General features: G+C 50.8%; 1 protein-coding gene across 2 annotated transcripts in view; it reads right to left on the reverse strand.

Moving 5' to 3' along the window:
- ARFGEF2 (ADP ribosylation factor guanine nucleotide exchange factor 2) overlaps positions 1 to 25,061 on the reverse strand; it is a 109,646-nt gene that overhangs the window by 11,663 nt on the left and 72,922 nt on the right. For both annotated transcript variants that reach the window (XM_056108460.1, XM_056108461.1), the window contains exons 23-33: positions 20,037 to 20,136; positions 18,088 to 18,128; positions 17,824 to 17,993; positions 12,171 to 12,322; positions 8,559 to 8,731; positions 6,687 to 6,847; positions 5,431 to 5,561; positions 5,179 to 5,308; positions 3,865 to 4,000; positions 1,218 to 1,356; positions 1,055 to 1,109 (exon numbers count right to left, since the gene is read on the reverse strand). In XM_056108460.1, the coding sequence (XP_055964435.1) occupies positions 1,055 to 1,109; positions 1,218 to 1,356; positions 3,865 to 4,000; positions 5,179 to 5,308; positions 5,431 to 5,561; positions 6,687 to 6,847; positions 8,559 to 8,731; positions 12,171 to 12,322; positions 17,824 to 17,993; positions 18,088 to 18,128; positions 20,037 to 20,136 (1,388 nt within the window). The remainder of the gene's footprint in view (positions 1 to 1,054; positions 1,110 to 1,217; positions 1,357 to 3,864; positions 4,001 to 5,178; positions 5,309 to 5,430; positions 5,562 to 6,686; positions 6,848 to 8,558; positions 8,732 to 12,170; positions 12,323 to 17,823; positions 17,994 to 18,087; positions 18,129 to 20,036; positions 20,137 to 25,061) is intronic.

The following is a 25,061-nucleotide window of genomic DNA, read 5'->3' on the forward strand; positions in this document are numbered from 1 at the left end:
TGAGGGCATTTCTTGACACATTATGGTAAAATTTAACCGTAAGTGTCAAATTTTTAAGGACCCCAAGCACAAAAATAAATTAGTAGTGTGGTAGCTACCTTCTCGTTTTTTTCCCCCCGGGTGACAGCAGAATAGAAAATATTAAAATAACGTGCTTCAATTTTAAGTTGTGACGCCACTGGCCTTCAGGAGGGATAGCTCAAGTGGCTGGATGCATGGTATGCAAGTGAGAGGCCTGAGTTTGCCCCCCTGAGCAGTACTGGCAGTGAGCCAAGCACTGAATTGAGAGTCCCCCTTGGGCATTGCTCAGTATAATCCTTAGGTGCAAAATGAGTCCAAATTTCAAATATGCACATTATCCGTGTGCAATAACATGAGGAAAGAACAAGAAATATAAACTAAATTCGTAATATCTCTCAATACCTGTACTTTTGGGAAAAAATGCTAGTGAAGAGAAACAGTTTTTAAAATTAATACTGTCCCTCTCCCACCTGTTCCCCCTCTTTCGGACTTTGGGACACAGCAGTGCTCAGGGCCCATGTGGTGCTGGGGTCAGACCTGGCATGTTACATGGGGGCTGGAGCAATGCACAGCAGAGACCGTGCTGGCCTTGCACGAAGCCAATCCAGATTCGATCCCCAGCATCCCACAGGGTTCCCCGAGCACCGCCAAGAGCAACTCCTGAGTGCAGAGCCAGGAGTAAGTGCTGAACAGTGCCGCATGTGGCCACAAAACAAAACAAAAGAGAAAAAAACACAAATTTTGGGGGTTGATTTTTGTCTGTTTGGAGGCCACACCTGGTTGTGATCAAGGCTAATTACTGGCTCTGTGCTCAGGGATCACTCCTGGTAGTACTCAGGGGGCCATATGTGGTTCAGGGGTTAAGTCTGAGTTGGCACGTGCAAGGTCTTAACCATACACCTTAACCCCTGGACAATCTTCTCAGTCCCTTGCACTGATTCTCACTGTGAGTTCAGAGGAGAGCAACCAAAAGAGAAAAAAACAACCCTACCTGTTGAGGACAACTGTCCCCAACATCAGCCCCAACACCTACCAAGTGCTTCTCCGACGCATCTTCCTCCATTCCTGCAGGTCTCCACGTCAGCAAGCTTACGGGAGGAAGAGAAGGAAACGGATGAGTATGAAAGGTGAGTGACCTCAAACTTCAACACAGTCACTGACCACAGAATAAACAGCAGTGACTGACTGATACTTACACATGCGGGATGGTTGTTTTGAAAATATCCAACATACAATTACACGTTTCATCCCAGACATCAGCACTGAATTTCTCTCCATTGGATATGACTAAGTTTTCTAAGCAATTTGTACCTGATCGAGCCAGTTGCTCATTATCTGCAAGATTAAAAAAAAATCAAGTTCAATTGTGATCTGACTCCAATTGCTGATATCATATTGTGAGGTGAAGACTACAGTGGGTTGTGAGGCTTGGTTTCCAGCTATACCCAGTAGTGCTTGGGGGTTACTGCCCTGAGCTTGATGCTCAGGGGACAATACTGTGCCAGGCACGGACTCCGGGGCCCCGACACTCAGCCCACAGAGCTAGCTCTTTTGCTCGGGTGTTTATTTCTTGATGATTTTTTTTTTTGCAGGGGTGTGTGCACACCTGTTGTTTCCAAGAGCTCACTCTTGGCTCTGTATCCAGGGATCACTCCTAGAGGTGCTTGAGAGACCATCAGGGGTGCCGGAAATCAAACCGTGGTCGGCCGTGTGCTAGCAAGTGCCCTGCCTGCTGTACTACCACTCCAGTCCCCAGGCTCAGGTTTTTGATTAATGAAGCAATGCTACAGCAGAGAAAGTTTTAAACAGACTATAAAGATATAAAATTTGGGGCCAGAGAGACAGTACGGGGGATAGGGTGCTTGGTTTGCAGACCTGGGTTTGATCCCTGGTAACTCCATACAGGCCCCTGAGTCTGCGAGGAGTGAGCCCTGAGCCAACAGACCCAGGAGGAAGCCCTGAGCATTGCTGGGTGTCCCCCCCCCCCCCCAAAAAAAAAAGATATAAAATTATCATAGGTTTATTGCTAGGGATAAGAAAAGGTCAAAATGTTGCTATGTAGTCAATTTTCTACGATTAAATGAACTGTTAATAAACTGTCTTGGGGGCTGGAGAGATAGCACAGCAGATAGGGCGTTTGCCTTGCATGCGGCGAACCCGGGTTTGATTTCCAGCATCCCATATCGATCGTCCCCTGAGCACCGCCAGGAGTAACTCCTGAGTGCAGAGCCAGGAGTAACCCCCGTGCATCGCCAGGTGTGAACCGAAAAGCAAAAAAAAAAAAAAAAAAAACAAAAACCAAAAAACCTGTCTTGTATGACAGATGGAGAATATTAAAAGGACGAAACCAATTCAGTTACACACAATGTTTATAATTTCTGTCCCACCAGTATCAATTGCTTTATCATTTATTTTTACTAAGAGTTACTTTTCTTTTTTTTTTCCCCTTTTTGGTCACAGCAGGTGATGCTCAGGAGTTACTCCTGGCTCTACACTCAGGAATTACTCTCGGCAGTGCTCGGGGGACCATATGGGATGCTGGGAATAGAACCCGGGTCACCTGCATGCAAGACAAATGTCCTACCTGCTGTATTGTCGTGTCAGCCCCAAATTAAGCCTTCTTGAAATCTAAACCATTTATGGAATCTATAAGTTACGTGGGTAGTTTTCCTAAGACACACTAAAATAAATACCAAACAAAAACTATACATGAATGAAGCTGTTGACCTTAATTTCCAGGATATATTTTAAAAAACATTGCATTATAGAAAAATTCAAACACTTGAAAGAAAATATGTACTTTGATTATAAAAATGCAACCAACATACATTAAAAAATATGATATACCACCTGGTATGGCCCCCCAAACAAACAAAAACATACACACCAATGTAACAGATAAATGTATGTGTATACATATATATCACAGCAGATATACCTGACACAGCCAGAAATGTAACTCTGCGGTGGAATCTATGTCCCACATATGTAAGAACTAGGCTTCACTCCCTGTAGCACATATACACATATCCATAGAAAAAAAGAGTCTCTCTCAGCGTCATTCAATAATAAATCTTAAATAAATAAATAAGAAAGGTGGAGATTTAGAAAAAAAAAAAGAAAGAAACTGCATTCAAATTTTTGTTGTTTTGGGGCCACGCTTGGCCATGTTCAGGGCTTACTCCTGGCTCTCTGCTCAGGAATCATTCCCATGGTGTTCGGTGGACCATATGGGATGCCAGGGATTGAACCCCGGTTGGCCACGTGTGAGGCAAATGCCTACCTGATATACTACTGCTCCGGCCAACTTTCAGTCTTTATTTTGTTTTGTGCAGTCACGCCTAGGGTTGACTCCTGCCTCTCTATTCAGGATCACTCCTGGTGGTGCTTGTGGGACAACATGCAGGGCCAGGGATCTAACCTGGGTCAGCAGCACGTAAGCAAGGGTCCTATCCGCTGTGCTACTTCTTCCCACAGTTCAATCTCCTAAGGATGCGTTTATAGGACAGGAGTGACAGCTCGGGGTTAAGGCACCTGTCTTGAACGAGGCGGACTCCAGTTAAATCCCCGGCACCAGATGGTCACATGAACATCTCTGGGAGCGATTCCTTAGCTTAGAGCCAGGCGGAGCCATAAGAACCACCACATGTGGTCTAAACCTCCAATACCACAAACACCATCTCCCCCTCTCCACAAAGATTTATAAATAGTGTTGGATACAGCAAACATTTAATTGAATAATGAATATGCATTTCTATTACACGTTGCAGCTCTTGGCATTGAATAAATTAATCTCTCATTAAGGACCATGTCAGGAAAAGCGATGCCTTAGAAACACAGTACCTTGTTTCACGCACCACTGTAACTGTGCGAACACGTCAGAAAGAAGCACTTCATTCAAAGCTTCATAAAACTGGGTAAACACATCACAGATCGCATAAAGTGCATGATTGCAAGTTGTTGTCATCCACTCGGATTTCTGGAAAAATCATAAAAGATGATATTAAAAAAAGTGTCTCCCTGTGATGAGACCGACTTGCTCAAAAAATAGAAGCGAAAGGTGGCCTGGGAGATGGTGCAAAGGGCTGGGCTTAGGCTCTGCATGTGGGACCCCAGGCTTACTCACTGGCACTGTAGGGACCCCAAGCATCGCTAGGAAGGCTCTCTGAGCACTGTACCAGAAGTGGGCCCGAGCACTGCTGGGTGTGGCCCCTCAAAAAATGAAATTAGCAAAACTGTTCTGAAAAGCCATCTGGCAACCTATTAAAAATGTCCATAACCCCCGACAGAGAATAAACCCTTGACAGAGCCCACCCTTTCCCTTCCCCATGACCCAGCAGGGAGAAGCAACAGGTGTGAAAGGCTTTACTCAAGTTGGTTAGGGGGAAACAGTGGGCAGGGAGATAGCTCCAAGGGCGGGAGCCAAGTGCAAGCAAAGGGCCGGGGGCCCCTGCTGGGAGTAGGCCTGGAGCAGCACGAGGCTGTGTCCCCCACTAGGGACCAGGGATGTAGCTCAGGTAGAGCATGGGCCCAGCAGGTGGGAGGCCGAGGGTCGGACCCCAGCACCGTGGGTGTGGTAGCAGCGAGATGCCGGGGATGGTCCTCGCCACAACAGCGCGGTTAATGCAAAGGCCTTGACTCTACTGACATCATCTCCAAGGGCAATTTCCTTAAAAACCTTAGAAAAAGGACGGGAGCGATAGCACAGTAGGTAGGGCGTTTGCCTTGCACGCAACCAACCTGGGTTCGAATCTCAGCATCCCATGTGGTCCCCTGAGCACCACCAGAATTAATTCCTGAGTATACAGAGCCAGGAGGAACCCCTGTGCATCGCCAGATGTGATCCAAAAAGAAAAAAAAAACCACCCACGCCTTAATACTTTAACGCAGGGGCATGACCCCAAAGCCATACGTGTGAGACGTGAGCTCTCCCGCTGAGCTGCAGCCATGATCCCTTACTAGGTTTTCTTGACTTTTCTTTAATAGATGGTTTTTCTTTTTTCTTTTTCATTTTTCCTTTTTTGATTTGGGGCCACACTGGCAGTGCTCAGGGATCATCTGGGGGACCCTAGGGGATACCAGGGACTGAACCCAGGTCAGCCACATGCAAGACAAGGCCCTACCCGCTGTCCTATCTCCCTGGCCCTGGACGCCTACCTCCGACTGCTGCTCAGGGAGCTTCATATTGTCAAAGATCCTGAACACAATCCGGAACAGGTCCTGCCACCAGTGCTTCTCAAAGGTGTGGCCGTAGCTCTTCATGATCTCAAACATGACGGTGAGGCCTCTGGAGGGAAGAACCAGGACAGAGGAGGGCGTGGGGTGGGGGAAGCAAGAGCACGAAGGGGGGGAAGGGGGTGAGCGAGGTTCGTTCAGGGCCTGGAGGGGCGCCCTCTGAGACACAGTTACCTCGTCCGCACGTCGAGCTTGCATCTGTTGATGATGCAGGAAAGCTCAAACAGGATCGGGAACCAGCCTCGGACCCAGACTCGGTCACCAGGAGCCACGTTCATGTCGTCGCTGGTGTACTCCTGCAGCACCTGCAATGGGATTTCAGAACGGTCATGGAAGATTTGTCCCCTTGCTGCTTCCAGGAAGGTGCCATGTGGCACACGCCACTCAAACAGTCCCAGCTACTGTGAGCTGTTTGCTCTGCCAGAGGGCGGGGTACTGGCTGTCAGCCAGGAAGATGGAACGGCCTCGCTCAGCAGAGGAGTTAACTAGTTTTCTTTCATATAGAAATATCAAGCTGCTTCAGTTATTAAAAAAAAAAATACACATACATGTGTGTAGGGGTGTGTGTGTGTGTGTGTGTCTAGGTGTGTGTGTGTGTGTGTGTGTGTGTGTGTATGTTGGAGCCACACCTGGCTCTGTGCGAGTGGAGTGCCCATATGCACAACAAGCACCTTACAATCTCTCCAGTGCCCAGTTCTGCCAGATATCAAAAGTTGAAACATTATGGTCTGCTAGCACAGCGGTAAGGCGTTTGCCTTGGACGCAGCCAACATGGCCGACCCGAGTTCTATTCCTCCACCCCCTCAGAGAGCCCGGCAAGCTACCGAGAGTATCTCGCCCGCACGGCAGAGCCTGGCAAGCTCCCAGTGACGTATTCGAGATGCCAAACACAGTAACAACAAAGTCTCCAATGGAGACGTTACTGGGCCCGCTCGAGCAAATCGATGAACAACGGGAGGACAGTGACAGTGACAGTGACATAAAAACAATGGAATACTGCATAAAAGTTTCTCGTAAAGGTCAGATTTGCAGCCGGGAGGCCCGGGTTCTGCACTCGGCACCATGTGGGCCCTGAACACAGCCGGGATCACGCACTGAGCACCAAGCCTGGAGGCCCCACTGAGTCAGGCTGTAAAGGCAGATTCTGAAGTGCAGGCTGGGGGTAGCGTGAACCCACCTTTGTTTCTGTTGGGTTTGGGGCTGCACCCAGTGGTGCTCAGGGCTTACTCCTGGCTCTGAGCTCAATGATTACTCCCAGTGGTACTCAGGGGTGCTGGGGATGGAACCCGAGTCGGCCGCATGCAAGGCAGACGCCCTTCCAGCTGTGCGGCCTCTCTGGCCCCTGAATGTGCCCCAAGGCTGCCGCTCTGATTCCTCCTCCTCCTCCTCCTCCTCCTACCGCCCGTCGGGGACGCAGAGGCGAGACGTACCCGGGGCCTCTCGGAGACGTACTTCCCGCAGAAGCGGATGAGCCGGATGGCCTCCATGCTGGTGTCCGGGAAGGCGGCGTTGCAGGCGAACTCCGACAAGCACTTCACGGCGTCCTGAAAGGAATCGATGGCGGCGGGGAAATGGTGCTGGAAAATAGAGGCTGGGAAAGACAAAGTGCACGGCTCGTCAGACGGGGGCTCAGGAAAGCGGGGTGCACCCCCGCCTCTCCCGCTCCACCCCACTACACGCGCCCTGTCCCCGGGTAACTGATCTCAGAGAAGGACGTCCAGAGCTCAGGAGGCAGCAATTCCAACTACATTTTTTGTGCATTAATGGGGTGTGTTCAGCTGGGTTAAACTGGCTCCCAGATTCTAGAAACTCTGCAGAGGCCCAGATGCTCCTAAATTCAACCAACCCTTCTCAGGCGCCAATGACGTGTAAAGCACAGTCGCAGGCCCCGGGGACAGACAGGTGACGAGGTGAATTCTCCTGCCGTGGACTGAGGTGGCTCAGAGGGCTGGAGTTTTGTAAACTGCACGCAAGAATCCCAGCTTCGACGCCTGGCACAGTGAGGTCCCTGGAGCACCCGGCCTGGTGTGGTCCAAACCTTCCCCCTACAAACAGCCCCTGACCTCATCACACTCAAGCGCCAAAGGCCAGGACAGAGAATGATCGCTGAGGTCAGCGCCTACACAAACCACTGAGCAGAGGGTGGGTGCCGGGCGAGGAAGGGCCAGCCTGGGGGACATTCTACATGAGAAGTGGCCTTAGGGCAGAGTGGGTGGGGCGAGAGCTGGAGCCTTCGGGGTGCAGTGTGTGGGGTGTGTGGGGGGGGTGGGATCCGGAGAACTCGAAGGGGGTGACAGTTATCTGCATGGGCTCTGCATACTGTGGCCGCACTGCAGGGCACCCCTCTTCACCCCTGGTTCTACCCCAAGACCCCGCCTCATGCGAGGAGGCTCGTGAAGCCAAAGGGGGAGAGACAGAGACAGAGAGGTCGAAGACCGAAGGCGAAAGGCCCCACGCGGAAGCTCAGGCTTTCAAAGCCCCACGAGTAGCTGCCAAGAGACAGACGTGGGGCGGCAAGATGACGGGGGAGGGGCAAGGCCAGACACATGCCCAGCCCAATAAACACCCGGCTGAGTGGGTGGGGGGCAGGGGCAGGGGCTTCCGGTCTCTCGGCGTGGGCAGATATCACCCTCGGGACTGGATGCTGGCGGGAACCCCAGCTCCAACATCTCCTAGTGGGGTGACTTCATGCACGATGTTTTACTTTATCTTTCGGGGCCTGAGTTTCCTGTCTGGGGAAGTAACGGGACAGTCCGTTTTTCCCATTCATGATGTATTCTCCGATGTTACTCAGGACACGGAGCGAGCAAATACTGGCCCCCTTTTCCTGGACAAAAAGGGGTTTGGCTCACTTGAGCCCCAGGCACAATATTTTGGCTCATGGGTGGTGGGTTTGACCTATTTTTCTTTGAGGCTGTTCAGAGACCCTCATGGGGTGCGTACTGCTGGTTCAGTAGCACAGAACTGACAAGTAAACAGCCCTGGACGCATGCGTGATGAGGAGTCACTGGGAAGGCATTTTCTCTGAAGCCCCCCTCTGCCTCCCGCAGACAGCCCCCCTCAGCAAGGCGTTTCCGGCCCGTCACTGCTCTGCGCATGTGTGTATCCACAAACAATCCATCACAGAGCCTGGGAGCGCGGGGGGCACGGGGTGTACACACGCTGCAGCAAACAGGCCCTGTGTTTCCTTGTCAGTAGTTCTCAGGCTGAGCACAGCCCGGGGAGTTTAGGAAATAAAGCCTCAAGCGAGCGTGCTCCCGGCTCGACTCGCAGGGGACGGAGGGGTGCAGGCGGCCACTTACTGACGATGTGGCCCGTGGTCTGGAAGGCCAGCTCCACGATGTTGCCGTCATGGTCCGAGGCTGCCTGGTGGAACACGGCGAAGATGTTCTTCCAGCCGGAGCGGATGTTGGCGGCCTGGGAGTTGACCATCTGGGCGATGCAGCGAATCACCATGTCCCGGATGGTGGGAGACCTGAGGGAGAAACCGGGCATGTGTCCCCAGGCTCGGGCGGAGGGCCTCATCAAGGCACAGAAATGTGATGTCAGCCGTCAGACATTGACAAAAAAAAAAAAAGCGTCCAAAAAGCAGTCGTTTTCTTTAAGCCATAACCTGTATTTACTAACACACACACACACACACACACACACACACACACACACACACACACACACACTCTTACGCATCTGAGACAAGGAAACCATTATTCTGGCAACAGAACTGAAACCACCGAGGCAGGTGAAGTGAAGGAACAATGTTAATAGTGCTGTAAAAAAAAAATCAACATCAGAAAACGAGAGAAATATTTTGAGGACTCAGAGAATGAGCACTGTGGTTCAGAGCATCAGCCTTGCCACCTTGCAGGTGTATAGTCAATTGCGGGCATCACAGATTGTCCCCGGTGCTGCCTGTGAATTCCAGCCACACCACAGGGGAGCACCACCCAAAGGCCTGGGCCTCTTGGCTGGCACCGCAGCTCAAAAGGTATGTGGGGTGAGTAGAGCCATGCTGGGAGTGACCCCGAGCATGGCAGGGCGTGGCCCCGTCTAAAACACAGCCCCTCTCCAGAAAACAAACAAAAACAAACGAAGATGCGAAGATGCGTGAGCACCGCAGCCATGGGGCCCCAGCTAAGTGTGTGAGGCCTGGCGGGCAGCTGTGCAGTGTCTGGCAGGAGGGAGACCCCGAAGAGTGCAGTGAGCGTGACCCCAAGAGCGCGTGCGCGCGGCCCCAGCCCCCCCACCCCCACTGCCAGCACAGGGAAGGCGGGGAGAAGAGACAGTCTTGAATGACTGTATCTTGGTCAGGGCCCAGGACCCCTCCCTGGGAGAGGTGACAGGAGAGAGTGTAAAGTCACGGAGTCCAGGGGCACAGAAACGTCAGATGTCAGACGTCAAATAGCATCAAAGCGCTTTGGGAACGTCACGGACACTCACGCAAATGTGAGCTCATGCCCTCTGTGCTAGCAGCCTGGAGGGCGGCATGGGACAGGCAGGGAGGTCTGGAGACAGGGACAGGGAGCTGGTGGCCTCGGGCACTCCCGGGCTGGGCGGCTGCGGTCTCCTCAGGCTCTCCTGACAGTGCTCCCACAGGCAGTGATGCCAGATTCCAAAATACGCTTAACTGCGGTTCTCTTAAGTAGGTGAGAAGACGGCTGGAGGGTTGGCACAATAGCACAGCAGGGAGGGCAGCCTGCTTTGCACCCGGCAGACCTAGCTTCTACCTCCAGCACCCCCTCTGGTGTCCCGAGCCCCCGCCAGGGGTAAGTCCTGAGCACTGCCGGATGTGACCCCCCCCAAACAAGAAAAGAACAGGGTGGAGACGGGGCTTAAGTGGTAGAGCCAGGACCCAAGCTCAATCCCTACACTGATGCCAACCCCCACCACACACCCACTTCCCAGCTCTGACAGGTATGGCCTCACAAAAAATACGCCAGGGGCACCCCTCTAGAGTCACTCACGATCCAACTCAGTGTGGCATTTTCTTGCTTTCTTTTTTGCTTTTTGGGCCACACCCAGCAGCGCTCAGGGGTTACTCCTGGCTCGGCACTCAGGGATCACTCCTGGCCCAGCTCAGGGGACCATATGGGTTGCCGGAAGTTGAATCCGGGTGAGCCGCATGCAAGGAAAGTGCCTTCCCTGCTGCACTATCTCTATGGTCCCTCTTTACCTGATATTATAGGACTGTCTCCTCTTTTAAATTTCCTAAATGTAAGTAAAGTAAAGGCCCTCCCGTTGTTCATCAATTTGCTCGCGCGGGCCCAGTAACGTCTCCATTGGAGATTTTGTTGTTACAGTGTTTGGCATATCGAATACATCATGGGTGGCTTGCCAGGCTCTGCCGTGTGGGCGAGATACTCTCGGTGGCTTTCCGGGCTCTCCGAGAGGGGCGGAGGAATCGAACTCAGGTCGGCCATGTTGGCTGCATGCAAGGCAAACGCCCTACCGCTGTGGTATCGCTCCAGCAATTTTTTTTAAAAAAAAGATAGGAAGAGGCTGGAGATACAGTAAGGCTCTTGTCTTGCATGTAGCCAACCCCAGTTCAATTGCTGGAACTGCCTATGGTCCCCCGAACACAGCCAGGAGTGACCCATGAGCAAAGAGCCACAAACAGTCCCTGAACGCTGCCAGGTATGACCCCCATCCTATGGCCCCTAACAAGCCAAAAATGATGCAATATGCACCGAGAGAAAGAGGCCAGTCTGCCCGCTCTGCGGCTGCCCTGCACGGCCCATGCTGGCGGATAGCCTTGCTGTGCTTCCGCTTCGGTGCCAAGGATCCAAGCCAGGGTTTTACACATGTAAAACCTGTGCTCCCCCATCAAACCGTCTGCCACACGAAAGCCTTTGAACTAGTGAGCTTTCATCTTCTTTAAAAACAAATACACGGGGTTAGAGTACAGTGACCGCACAGTTTTGATTGCTGTAAGCCCATTTGGTCCCTAAACCCCGCTGGGAGTGTCCCATGAGAGCAGACCTAGGAAAAAGACCTGCGCACTTGTGACTCCAAAAACAAAACACAAACACAAAATCAGGGCAGATGTCGAGTCCAACTTTGCCAGCAAACACATCGGGGGGGCAGCCCTGGATGGAATATGGCTCTGGCTTGGGTCTGACCATCTTCAAAGCAACCACCACCGAAACACTCTTCCCCTCTTTATCTACTGAAAGGGAGCAGGGTTGGACATTTGATGTCACTACGAAGAACTTCAGATGCACATGGAATGCAGGACCATCTCCCTGCCACCCAGAGGCCAGGACGACTGGGTCGAGAACAAACCGAATCCGATTCTGATGCTTTCCTCGCTCCTGGCACCAGGAGTGGCACCTGGCAGACGGCAGGCCTCCATGCACAGGAGTCAACCAACCATCAGGGTGGCAGCCCCTGGGGAAAGCCGTCCTGCCCTCCTTCATCCCTTCCCGGGCACAAATGCCAGCTCGCGGGATCCTGCTGAGGCTCACGGCTGGCCCTGTCTGAGAGCCTTGGCACAGCCCCTGGATGCAATCGGTCACGTGCAGCTGGGACTTAACTGCACACAGACAATGATGTCGATCAGTCTGTTCACTTCACTTCTACCAACAAGGGAGTATGGTGTTGGGGTGGCAGGGAAGGCGTTTCCCTTACACGCAAACGAGCCCCAGTTCATCCCTGGCACCACATTTGGTCCCCAAGCATGGCCAGGAGGAAGCCCTGAGCCCTGCAGAATGTGCCCCCCCCCCCAAATAATGAAACCAAACAACCCCCAAACCCTGAGAGGTGGTAAGAGGTGTGTGTCCCACGGCTGGCTCTACGGCACCACCAGGCAGGCAGCCGCTGCTTCTGGTGCACCTAGGAGGTACCGAGTGATTGTTTCTCTGAAAGGGGCAGGTAAGCCAAGGAAGTGAGGGCACGTAGGACCAGGCCAGCGCACATACCTGTTTTTCTTCATGATATGCTCAAAGGGTCTCAGAAAATCTTTCTGGAAACGGAAGTTGGCTAATTCTCCCTTCTCAAGGAACTTCATCGAGAGCTGCCGTAAGGAGTCCACAGCGAAGATGGCCACGTCTTCGTTGGGGTTACAGCCAACCTGAGCAGGGACAAGAAGCCAGGTGAAGTGGGGGTACAGGGGTTCTGGACTTGAAAGTGGATGGCCAGCCCAGCCTCCACACGAAGGCTCTGGAAAAACCTAGCCGAGGAGAAAGGAAAAAACCACTTCCTGGCCACAGCCTGCACAATTTAAAGTATAAAGACTAGTGCTGTGCACGTAATGTATCTTCAAAACTGTGCTGCTTAGTATTCCAAAAGTCGAGGCAAAGAACAGCACAGACAAAACCCGCCACCTTAACCATCGTCAGGCCCACAAGTTGGCAGTACTAAGAACATCCACTGCACTCACTGTGCAGGTAGGATTTTTTTTGGGGGGGGGTCACATCCAGTGATGCTCAGGGGTTACTCCAGGCTCTGCACTCAGGTGCTACTCCTGGCGGTGCTTGGGGGACCCTGTGGGATGCCAGGGATAGAACTTGGGTTGGCTGCGTCCAAGGGAAACACCTTATCCACTGTACTATGCTCCTGTGCAGCTATTTTTGAGATTTGTTTTCATTTTGTAAATCTACAAAGCTCAAGTGTCCCCCCCTCCTTTTTTTTTTTTACTTTTAATTTTTTTTTTGGCCACACCTGGCAATAGTGAGGGCTCTGTGCCACAGCTGGCTGCGGGTCATGGCTCACTGTCCACAGTGCTGGGGGGACCGTCTGGGATGTTGGAGATTGAACCCAGGCTGGCTACACACACACACACACACACACACACACACACACACACACACACACACATTTTTTGGCCACACCCAGCAGTGCTCAAGGGATATTCCACTCTGCTCAGGTGTGACCCCGGATGGCTCTTGGGGGCCATGTGTGCCGCTGAGGACGCAGACCAGGGACGGAGGGATGCAAGGCAGTTGCCTCTGCACGATCTCTCCGGCCCCTACAGGGCCTTTTTCCATGCTGAGGCTCAGAACCAGGTCCGGGCTCGGGTTGAAGGGATTAGGGGCTTTCATATCCGCCCACATCTGTCACCCAACGCACATGGTTATTAATACTGTCTCCACTACCAAATTCAGCAGAAATACTGAGACGTTCAGATTTCCTTAAAATTGCATTTTTTTGAGGGCTGGAGAGATAGTACAGCGGGCAGGTCGCTTGCCTTGCACAGAGCTGACCTGGGTTCGACTCCTGGCACTCCATATGGTCCAAGTACCTCCAGGAGCAATTTCTTTGGCAGAGCCAGGGTAAGCCCTGAGCGCTACTGGGTATGGCCCAATAACAAACCAAAAAATTGTATTTGGGGGGGCTGGAGAGATAGTACAGGCATGGTGCCTCCTGCCTGCACGAGGCTGTCCCGGGTAAGATCCCCAGCACCAGTACCACACTGAAAACACACACAGACACACACCCAAGACAAACGGAAACAATACTGTCATCTACACTTCTATAAGTACATATGTGCATGGAAAAATATCTGGAAAGATATGTACTGATAGTGCTAAGAATAACTAGCTTTGGGTGGTGCTAATCAAAAGTGTTTTTAGGGCCGGACAGTACAGGGGTTATGACTCCTGTATGCAGTGAACCCCAGTACAATCCCCAGCTGCCCGAAGCCCGCAGCACAGCTGGGTATGGACCACTGCCCCCCAGAAAGGGTGTTTCGAGTTATAATTTTTTAATTATCTCTTTGATGTAGGCATTGTGATGGAAAGATTCTAATGAAAGTTCCAGACAATGTTCTAAATCCACCATCAGCGTCAGTGCCCTCCACCAGTGATCCAATGTCACTTTCTTTTTACAGGGAGATGCATTCATGGGATAAGAAACAAGTTAGAAAAAAAAAAAGAAAAGAAAAAATGGGGTTGAAGAGAAAAGACAGTAGGCAGGCACTTGCCTTGCACGTGGCCAACCCAGGCTCGATGCCTGGCACCCCATTTGGTCCTCTGAGCCCTGCCAGGAGTCATCCCTGAGCGCAGAGCAGGAGAAAGTCCCGAACACTGCAGGGTGTGGGCCCAAAACAAACAAAAATAAAATAGATAAAAATATTCTCCCAGGGTGAGGCAGGCAATACAGGGGCTAACATCTTGCATATGGCTGACGCAGTTTTGACTCAGCACCACCTGGTTCTCTGAGCATCACCCTAGAAGCCCCCGAGCACTGCTGGGGTGAGGGCCGAGCACACTGCACCCCCACACCCACATCAGGCCGGGCAGCCGAGAAACGCTGCGCAGGACCCCGGGTCTCCCGAAGCCCTGCCTGGGAGCTGGGGAGAGATGGACTGTTCCCCTGGGCTGGGCTGCTTGCCGTGCGGAGCGAGGGGCTGGCACTGCCCGTGTGAGCCCAGCCACCTCGACTAAGAACGTGACGCTGGACGAGGCAGCTCCAACAAAAGGGAGAGAGAGAGCAAGACCATCCCTCGCCTTAAAACCCGGGTGGATGTGGGAATTCCGGCTTTAGGATGTGCTGGAGCGGCAGCTCTGCACCCCCAGGATACACAGGGAAGCTGGCCCGGGAAGGCGGGCTGCTGGGTCGACCCTGCTAGCTGGAGGACCAAGGGCCAGCGGGACCCAGCCATGCAGTTCTTTAACCCCATGACACGTTCCCGAGACTCCCGTGCACTGGGGCCCGAGGCACTCGCTTCCTGATGGGGAGAAGGAGGAAGAGCCGCAAGCGATCAATGGAGGGGTCAGTGCTTCTGCCAAACAGCACTGGTCAGCCGGAACAGACTGTCATCAGGAAGCTGCCAAGCCTGACAGAGTCTCTAAGTACCACCTTCCCGTCTGTGCCCTGTGCTTGTCCCAGCGTGGCCCAGGGACAACGGAGACTGCAGCGGACAGTCCAGAGAGCAAAATCTCCAGTGGAAAACAGAAGATCCCTCCCAAATAAGGAGTCACGGAAGTAAACACGGAGCCCGGGCTTCGAAGAGCCAGGAAAGTGTCTGCCAAAACACATCACTTCTGCCAAAACCAACGGATCATCGTTTCCGAGAGAACAAAGGTTTCCACAGCTCCCAGCCGAGCGCGCGTGTGGGGACAAAGGGGCACTGTGTGCGCTAGCTGAGCTGTCACGGGCTGGGACAGGAACCCGGGGTCCAGTCAAGATCTGCTTCTTCATTTTCAGTTCGCATCAGCTGACTGGCCCAGAACAGTGAGAAAGGGGCCGAGCTGAGCCGGGGGACCCTCTGCACAGTCGATCTGGCCGGGTCACCCGCAGGGGCGCTGGCCCTGTCTCCTAGCAGTGGTTCCAGTGGAAGTCCCCCTCCAGAGAGGCCCTCCCTGACGGTGGCTGGCAGGTCCTGAGGGCACTGCCAGGACCATTATCTCACTTGTCTGCACACTGCCTGGCACACAAACGCAGGCCAGAAGCTACCGTCGCCTGAGCTGATAAGGGAATACGGGAAACAAAGAACTCTGATGAGCCCGTTAGGGGAACCAAGCTTTCATAATGCCTCACTCTGGACACACACGGACACACACACACGGACACACGGACACATACGGACACACACACACACACACACACACACACACACACACACACACACACTTATGTTCTTGTAGTCAATGCTCAGAGGCAATTTTCTCTTATTTCTTTGGATTGGGGCCACAACTGGCGGTGCTCAGGGATTATTCCTGGCTGACTTGGGGGACAATATGGGATGCTGGGGACAGAACCAAGGTCAGTCACATATAAGGCAAATGCCCTAATTGCTATCACTTCAGTCTCTCTCGCTGTTATTATTATTTTTTTTGAGGGGAGGGCCACACCCAGTGATGCTCAGGACTACACTAATCTGCACTCAGGGATCACTCCTGGTGGTGCTCAGGGAACCACATGGGAGACTGGGGATTGCAGCCGGGTCAGCCACACACAAGGCAAACACTTTTCCGGGTGTACTACTGCTCCGGCCAAGATAAATTAATTGTAAACATGATAAAAAAATTTTTTTTAAAGAGGGGACAAACTCAGCACAGCACTCAGAGCTGGAGTGATGGTACAGTGGGAGGGCGTTTGCTTGCATGTGCTCGACCGGGTTTGATCCCCAGAAGCCCATCTGCTTCCCCACGCACTGCCAGGAGTGATCCCTGAGCACAAAGCCAGGAGTAACCCCTGAGCACCAACTGGTGTGGCAGAAGCAGAAGAAGGAAGGTACTGGGGGCCGTTTCTATTTGTAAGCCTCTATATTATAGTCATCTCTAGGCCTGAACAAATGTTTCTGAAGCTCTAAAGTCAACTTTGTAAGAAAAAGCATTATAACGCTCTTACTTTTCTCTCAAGAAGCAAACGACACTGGGGCCAGAGCAACGGTACAGCAGTCGCCTTGAATGTGGTTGAGCCGGGTTCGATCCCAGCGCCCCCTATGGTCCCCCAAGCCCCACCACGAGGGATCCCTGAGCACAGAGCCAGGAGCAAGCCCTGAGCACTGCTGGGTGCGGCCCCAAACAAAACACAAACGAAAAAGGAGAAATGATACCATCACAGGGCACATATATTCTCCTTCTGATTTCTTTCTTTCACTTTTTTTTCCTTTTTGTGTCACACTCATCAATGTTTCTGGCTGCCTCCTGGCTCTGTACTCAGGAATTACTTCTGGCAGTGCTTGGGGGACCATATGGGATGCTGAGGGTTGAACCCTGGTTGGCTGCGTGTGAGGCAAAAGCCCTCCCTGCTGTACTATCACTCCAGCCCCTCCCTCTGACTTCTTCTGTTCAATATATGGATATGTATAAAATCTCCACTGAAAGGAATTCAGTCTAGTTTTTTTTCTGTCACTATTAAACATATGCGACTTTGGCTTACTTCTGCTTTTGAAACAAATGCTATTTTTCTTAACAAAGATTTTAGAGGAATAACAGCAGGAAGCCAGAATATGAGAAGCAACAATATTTAACAGGGGAGTGAAGTCTAATCTTTGGTCATTCAAAAGGCACTGGATGATCTTACAATGTTTTAACTTTGCAAATCCTGGTGCCTTAATATTAAAAAAGATTTCTATTTTTTTAATGTAAAAGGTCTTCATATTTAAGAAAAAATTTTTGTAATATTTTAAAACACCAACCCATAAGGCTGTCCGTATGATGCTGGTGTTGTGACCCTCTAGCCAGGATATGGGATCATAAGATACTCGATACCATTTTGCTTTCTGGGTCTCTGGGTTCTGTCATAAGTAAGTATACGCTACTGAGCTTGGCTGCGCTATAAGAGAAAATGAACTACAAGCGCCTAAGGAATAGGGCCAATTTCCCAGACCTTCTTTTTGTGAATCCAGTTGCCTTTTATTTATTTATTTATTTATTTATTTATTGGGGGGGGTCCCCCACACCTGACGATGCACAGGGGTCACTCCTGGCTCTGCACTCAGGAGTTACTCCTGGTGGTGCTCAGGGGACCATATGGGATGCTGGGAATCGAACCCGGGTCGGCCGCGTGCAAGGCAAACACCCTACCCGCTGTGCTATCACTCCAGCCCCCTTTTTTTTTTTAATGTTTGGGGGCCGTGGACATTGACGGCGTGGCTTTCTAGCGAGAATAGCGAGAAGTCACCTTATTGAAGTGGTCTCCGATCACGTGCCATATTCGCGACCACTGGAGGCGGATCCGGTTCATGTTGTAGTAGGAGATCTCCACGATCTTCTGCAGGCTGAACATGCGGGGGTGATGGGGGGAGGCCAGCTCGTCCATGGACACGGCGCACAGCCAGCGGACAAAGTCAACTGCAGAGCCGGCGGCAGACAGGAGGTCTGTTAGTAATGCTCAGGGGGTCCCGGGCGGGCTTCTGGAACTGTCACCGGGGAGTGACATACATACCTATGGCGTTTCCGTCCAGTCTGGTGGATCCAGTAAAAATCCTAGGGAGATAATTCCAGACACAGGAAAATAAAGTCAGATCTGAAAGGTGGAATTTCCAGCTCAAACACTCCGAAAAGGTTAAGAGAGGAACAAGTTCAGCCTTGCACCTCCTCTGAAATGAATGAATGATGAGGCACCAAAAGCATGAAACTAGCCAATGGGTCGAAACAAGAATAGCCCGCTTAGCCAGCTCTCACTCACAGCGGCCTTCGAGGCCTAAAGCGTTCTTGAGGGGCCTGAAGCTAGGACAGCGAGGGAAGGCATTTGCCTTGTGTGCAGTCAACCCAAGTTCCATCCCCAGCACCCCTGTGGTCCCCTGAAACCATCAGGCTGTGGCCCAAAAGCAAAAAAAAAGGGGGGGGGTGGATTCTTGAGACGGTCATAAAGGTACTTTCTACTGAACCAGAAAGATAGTACAATGGGTAAGGCACTTGCCTTGCACATAGCCAACCCAGGTTCGATCCCCAGCACCCATAAGTTGCCCTGAGCCCTCCAGGAGTAAGCAGAAAAGCAGGAGTAAGCTTTGAGCACAGACGGGTGTGACCCCAAAACAACAATAACACAAAAGCACAACTTATAACAGTTGAGATTTAAAAACAGCCCCAGTGTCTTTGAATGGATGAGTGGATAAAGATGGCGATACACAGGGGCCAGAGAGATAGTACAGTGGGTAAGGTGTTTGCCTTGAACACAGGTGACCTGGGTTCAAGCCCCGGCACCCCATAATGTCCCCCCTGAGCACTGCTAGGAGTGATCTGTAAGCTCAGAGCCAGGAGCAGGCCCTGAACACTGTCAGGTACGGTCCCCAAACCCAAACATATGATGCACACACACAACAGACTACGACTCAATTATGAGAAAAGAAATCTACTTTGTTTCAACTTGGAAACCAGGTGTCACACTAGGTAAGGTGAGTCAGAAGGAGAACAAGAAGAATGATCTCACTTACATGTGGAACATAGAGAAACATGCAACAGTGGCCGCTGAAAACCAACCCCAAGATTCTGCCAACTAAACCAATATTACGGTTGGCATTCTAGCGACAGGTGTGGTGGAGTAACACTATGCCTAGAACAGCAACTTACTACTAATGAAAATCAAATTATCTCATGCTAAAAATAACAAAAAAAAACCACAGCAAACCATGAGCCAAGCCACACTTTTGATAAAATCCTGTCACGTGCAGCTGTAGCTTGTCTTATTTTGTTTTGGGTCATATGAGCTGTGCCTAGGGTCACTCCTGTTGTTCGGGAAGCATCTGTGGCATGTGGGGTTGAGCTGCAGGAGGCCGTGTACGAGTCAAGTCCCTTATCCCGGTATCAGCTCACAAGCTCTAAATTTCTAAGATTTTAGTTTTGGGCTATACCCAGTAGTTGCCCCAGGGGTGCCGGGGTTCATATATCCAGATCCTGGGGCTACTGCACGCAACTCAAGTGCTTTGAACCTCTGACCATCTCCCTGGCTTAAAAAAGTGAATGATTTGCTGTGTATGGGGGGAGGGGGATGCGTGGGGGATGGGGGGAGACTTGAGTCACACCCAGTGGTGCTCAGGAGTGACTCCTGGCAGTGATCAAGAAATCCGATGTGACACTAGGAATCAGACTGAGGTCAGCTGCCTGCAAGGCAAAAACGCCTTGACCCCTGTCTAATTGCTCCCAAAAGTTAAAATATTTTGAGTCAAGAACAAAATTCCAATGAACGTGAAGGCGGCCACTGCCTATGGCCCAAGCAGGCCACTTTCACTCGTCCTTTTTCAGCTCAAGCAATCAGGAGCTGGGCGTCCAGGGGTCAAACCCGGCCGGAATCGTTCACACCCAGTGACACCACCGATGATGCCCAGCCACTGGGCACAAGTGTCTCACACCTCTTCACAGTAGCGCAGCTTCCCTGGAGAGGAGAACCGTTACCTGTCCACGGCTACAACCACACTCTGAGAGCTGGTCTCTCCAACTGACTCCTGGAAGCTGGCCATCTGTCTTTTATCCACTCCGCCGCTCACCAAAGTACCTGAAATAATGCACACGATCAGTGACAGCTCAGGAAGGGTTACAGGTTTTCAACAAAATATTCTGTGGCATCAATGTGCAGAGTGACAAGACATAAATGAAAACAGTCTGCAGGCAAAAATCCCCTCAACTGGAACACCAAGTGGAGGGTGTTTGGAGGATCCTCCCAGGAGGGGAGATGCAGGTTGAAAGTAGACTGGACTGAACATGTTCGCCACTCAATGCCTCTTTGGCTGATCACAGCGCCCAGGAGGAGAGAGAGAACAGGGGGGAATGCCCTGCCACAGTGGCAGGGGGGGATGGGGGGATGGGAGGATGGGGGGGGAGGGATATTATCCTGGTGGTGGAAAATGGGCACTGGTGGAGGGATGGGTATTTGATCGGGGTATGACCGAGATCCAAGCACAAAAATTTGTAAATCTACAACTGTACCTCATGTCGTTTCACTAATAAAAAAAAAAAAAAAGACATAACGCAAAGTCAAATATATTTTAGAAATTTAATTTTGAACATTTATCATTTTATCTAATTATAGCAAAAAGAGTTAAACATAAAACTATTCTGTTAAGTATAACTAGCTTGAGTTTTATCTTTAATCAGCCATAATTTAAGTTCTATATCTCTGACTATAATATTGGAGTAAATTCTAATACAAAATATATAATTTCTGTCTATTACATATATGTAGATGTAAGACTATGCATGAACATATATTCTATTTGAACCAAATTTTCCATTTGTCTCTGTGCTTTAATTTTTCCACTGGAGAAAAAAATATGGTGAGATAAATAAACTTGTGTTTTGAATTTCAAAAAAAAAAAAAAATCCCCTCAACTGATGTTAGAACAGAAGTGAACTTAGACAGTACAGTGGGTAGGATGTTTGCCTGCAATACAAGTAACCCAGGTTTGAGCCCCGGCATCCCATATGGTTCTGCGAGCACTGCCGGGAGTAATTCCTGAGTGCAGACTCAAGAGTAACCCCTGAGCATTGCTGGGTGTGATCCCAAGCCCTCCCACCCAAAATAAAAATAAAAGTGAACTCAGAGGGGTCAGAGCAGTAATACAGCGGGTAGGGTCCTTGCCGTGTGCGATGCTGACTCAGATTCAATCCCTGAAAATCCCATATGGTCTCCCAGGAGTGATCACTGAGAGCAGAGCCAGAAGTAAGCCCTGGGCACTGCTGTGTGTGGCCTCCAAAAATAAGAAACAAAACCAAACAAAAAGTCAGCTTAGAATCAGCCAGCACTGTCAGCAGTGCGCCCTGAGCAGAGAGCTGGGAAGAGCTCCCAGGAGCTCTTGGCATGGCTCAAAAACAACAAACAGGAAATTTAGAAACTAACTTCAACTGTATTTTCAATACGCTCTCTGATGGGAGAGATGGCCCAGAGGGCTGGAGTGCGCGCTGCAAGACAAGGCCCAATGATCCCGATCATGGTCCCGAGTGATGCCTGAGCACTGAGCCAGGAGCAGCCCTGAGACCGCTGGACAGGGGCCCCAAATAAAACAAATAAACAAAAAAACCTTTTTTTTTTTTTACAAGTTTCTTGTGTTTGTAGAAGTAGAATTTTGCACGAAGGAGACGGTAGTCCGATCCCGTTCGAAATTTTGGGACAACAGCGACATCAGTCAGGCAAAACCGTCGATTGAATATGATGTGGACTATTTCGTTGTGGAATCGTCCACCGGGAGACTCCCATGTCCATCGTTTAGATTCTGCCTTCTGGAACTGTGAGTTACCATGAATGGTCTTGGTCGACATGATGAACTCAGACAGTCTCTCACCCTGTTCGTTCCATTCTAGGCCATGGGTCCCGATGTGAAGTTCTTCAGCTGATCTTCTCGGTCCTATCTTGGCATTAAAATCACCCACAATGATCTTGTAGAAGGTGTGGTCTTCTTTATAGAACTTCTCTAGCTCCATGTAGAACTTCTCGATTTCTCTTTCATCATAATGAGATGTTGGTGCGTAGACAACGAAGATAGAAACTGCAGGCAGTGAGCCACATCTATTCAAATGTAAACGTCCGATTCGGGTTGTTAGGCATTCGAATGAATCAATGCTCTTGGCCAAGTTTGTGTTGACAAGGACACCGACGCCTCCAACACCTCTTTTATCGCATGTTCCGAGGAACAATTCTTCTCCAGTGTCGAAAACGGCATGGTGAGATTCGTGCCTTCTTGTCTCGGTCAGACCAATGATGTCGTACTTGATCATTCGCGCTTGTACCATCAGGTCCTCGATGGATGCATCTGATGCTGGCGTATGTGCATTGAAAGTACAGACGATCATTTTTGTCTTCCTTCGTTGTGGCAGCCTACATCGACCTTGAGATTTTGTCGGCCTCTCCTTTCTCATCCTTCTCAGTGCTGCCATGTCGGTGAAGCCTTCAGGGTCAGGTGAATGAGACCAGTTGTAGTTACTGGTTTTGGCATATCGAATACACAGCGGATAGTTTGCCAGGCTCTTCCGTGCGGGCGGAATACTCTCGGTAGCTTGCCAGTCTTTCCGAGAGACAGAGCGGGGAGAAAGGGCTGCAAAGTTCAAAAAGAGAACTCCCAGAATGACCACCAACTGGGAACTCTTTGGTACTATTGCGGCAACATGGGAAGATGCCATTGTTGACAACATTGACGAGGAATACGATCGACTGGTTCAGCACCTCCATGAATGTGCGAGGAACGCCAAGAGAGAGATAGCCACAAAAAGTCGCCTATCTTCGAAAACTCTTGAGCTAATTCGCCAGCGTGGTTTGGCGCATGCCTCTGGCAACCGCAAGCTAACGTCCGAGCTTGCAAAGCAGTGCAGAGATGCGATCAAGGAAGACCTCAAAGAGAGAAGAGCAGAAGTACTGGTAGATGCGGCAGAAGCCGGGAAAAGTATTCGTAACGCCCGCCTGTCCTTCGCCAACTATAAGACCAAGATGACTGCCCTCCGACGTCCTGATGGATCCATCACATCCTCCAGAACGGCAATGGAGAAGATTATCCATGACTTCTACTCAAATCTCTTCGATAGCCATGTCCACTTGCCGACATACCAAATTCCACAGGATGGGTATGTCGTTCCTAACGTTCTCCCTTCCGAAATCCGACACGCCATTTCGTTGGTAAAGAAGCAAACAGCACCCGGCCCAGACAAGGTCAGACCTGAATACCTGAAGAACCTGCCGTCAGTACTCATCAATACACTGGCTCGGCTCTTCACTCGCTACCTGTCTGAATGCAAGGTTCCGTCCCAATGGAAAACCAGCAGGACCGTACTACTGTTCAAGAAGGGAGACATCCATGACATTGGCAACTATCGCCCGATCTGCCTATTGTCTGTCATCTACAAGCTGTTCACTCGAGTCATCCTGAATAGGATTGGCAGAACACTAGATGAAGGACAACCATGCGAGCAAGCAGGGTTCCGCAAAGGATTCAGCACCATCGACCATATCCACACGATAACCAAGCTCATTGAGGTTTCTCGGGAGTTCAAGATGCCGCTCTGCTTAACGTTCATTGATTTAAAGAAGGCCTTTGATTCTGTTGAGACAGAAGCGGTCATTGAAGCCCTAGCCAATCAGGGCATTCAAGCCCAATACATCAGGATCCTCCGTGAGCTGTATTGCGGATTCACTACCAGGATCTCACCATTCTACAAAGAAGTGATCGTTGATGTCAAGAGAGGGGTGCGGCAGGGTGATACCATTTCACCAAAACTCTTCAGTGCCACCCTCGAGAACATCATGCGACGACTGGAATGGGAAGGAATGGGAGTGAAGATAGATGGTCGGCAACTACACCACCTCCGCTTTGCTGATGACATTGTTTTAATAACACCAAACATCAGCCAAGCGGCACAAATGCTGGCCGACTTTGACCGTGAGTGTGGAAAGGTAGGACTACAGCTGAATCTTACGAAGACAATGTTTATGAGAAACAGCCTTGTTCCTGACGCCCCATTCGCTCTCAATGGAACGACCATCTCTGAATGCAACAGCTATGTGTACCTAGGTCGAGAGGTCAACATGACAAATGACCTGGCACCCGAGCTGCGCAGGAGGAAGAGAGCGGCTTGGAACGCCTTCAAGAACGTCGAAGAAATAGCTAAGAGGACGAAGAACCTCCGGCTCCGGGCACATCTCTTTGATTCCACTGTTCTTCCTGCATTAACATATGCCTCAGAGACCTGGGCCCTACGCAAACAAGATGAGAACGCCATTCAGGTCTCCCAAAGAAGAATAGAAAGAGATATGCTTGGAATATCACGTTTCACTCAAATGAGAGAACGAATCCGGAGTTCTGACATCCGTCGACGATCAAGGATCAGGGACGCTGTCTCATATGCCAAGGTGTCAAAAATCAGATGGGCTGGTCACGTAATGAGATTTAAAGAAGACCGTTGGACTAGAGCTGTTACTGATTGGATTCCACGGGATGTCAAGAGACCGCGTGGCCGCCCACCTACCAGATGGTCAGACTTCTTTGTCAAGATCATGAACGATCGGTTTGAGGCCCTCCATGTTCCCGGAGCGAAGAGATGCCATTGGGCTACACTAGCACGCGACAGGGACAAATGGAGACGTTACTGGCGCCCGCTCGAGCAAATCGACGACTAACGGGAAGTTAAGTGATTAAGTGACTTGTGTTTGTACCAAGCTTCTGCCTTTCTTGTGTATTCATATAAAACTTATAGGTAGAAAATTAATTAAGAATTGTTGCTAATGCAGCGTTCCTGTAACATCGTGGCTTACACCCAGCCACCGTAAATCTGGAAACATTCTTATCTGGGAACCCTGGGAACTCATCCCAGTCACCCTCCTGTGTACCCTGAGACAGAGGTGCCACCTTAATCCCTCATTTTCAGGGTCCTTGTGCTTAACTATTACCCTAGATGACGCTGACCCCTGTGGGTTTGGACCCTGAGGCCAGTTCTCTA

The sequence above is a fragment of the Sorex fumeus genome, unplaced genomic scaffold (genome assembly GCF_029834395.1).
Source record: "Sorex fumeus unplaced genomic scaffold, SorFum_2.1 ptg000213l, whole genome shotgun sequence".
NCBI lineage: Eukaryota > Metazoa > Chordata > Mammalia > Eulipotyphla > Soricidae > Sorex > Sorex fumeus.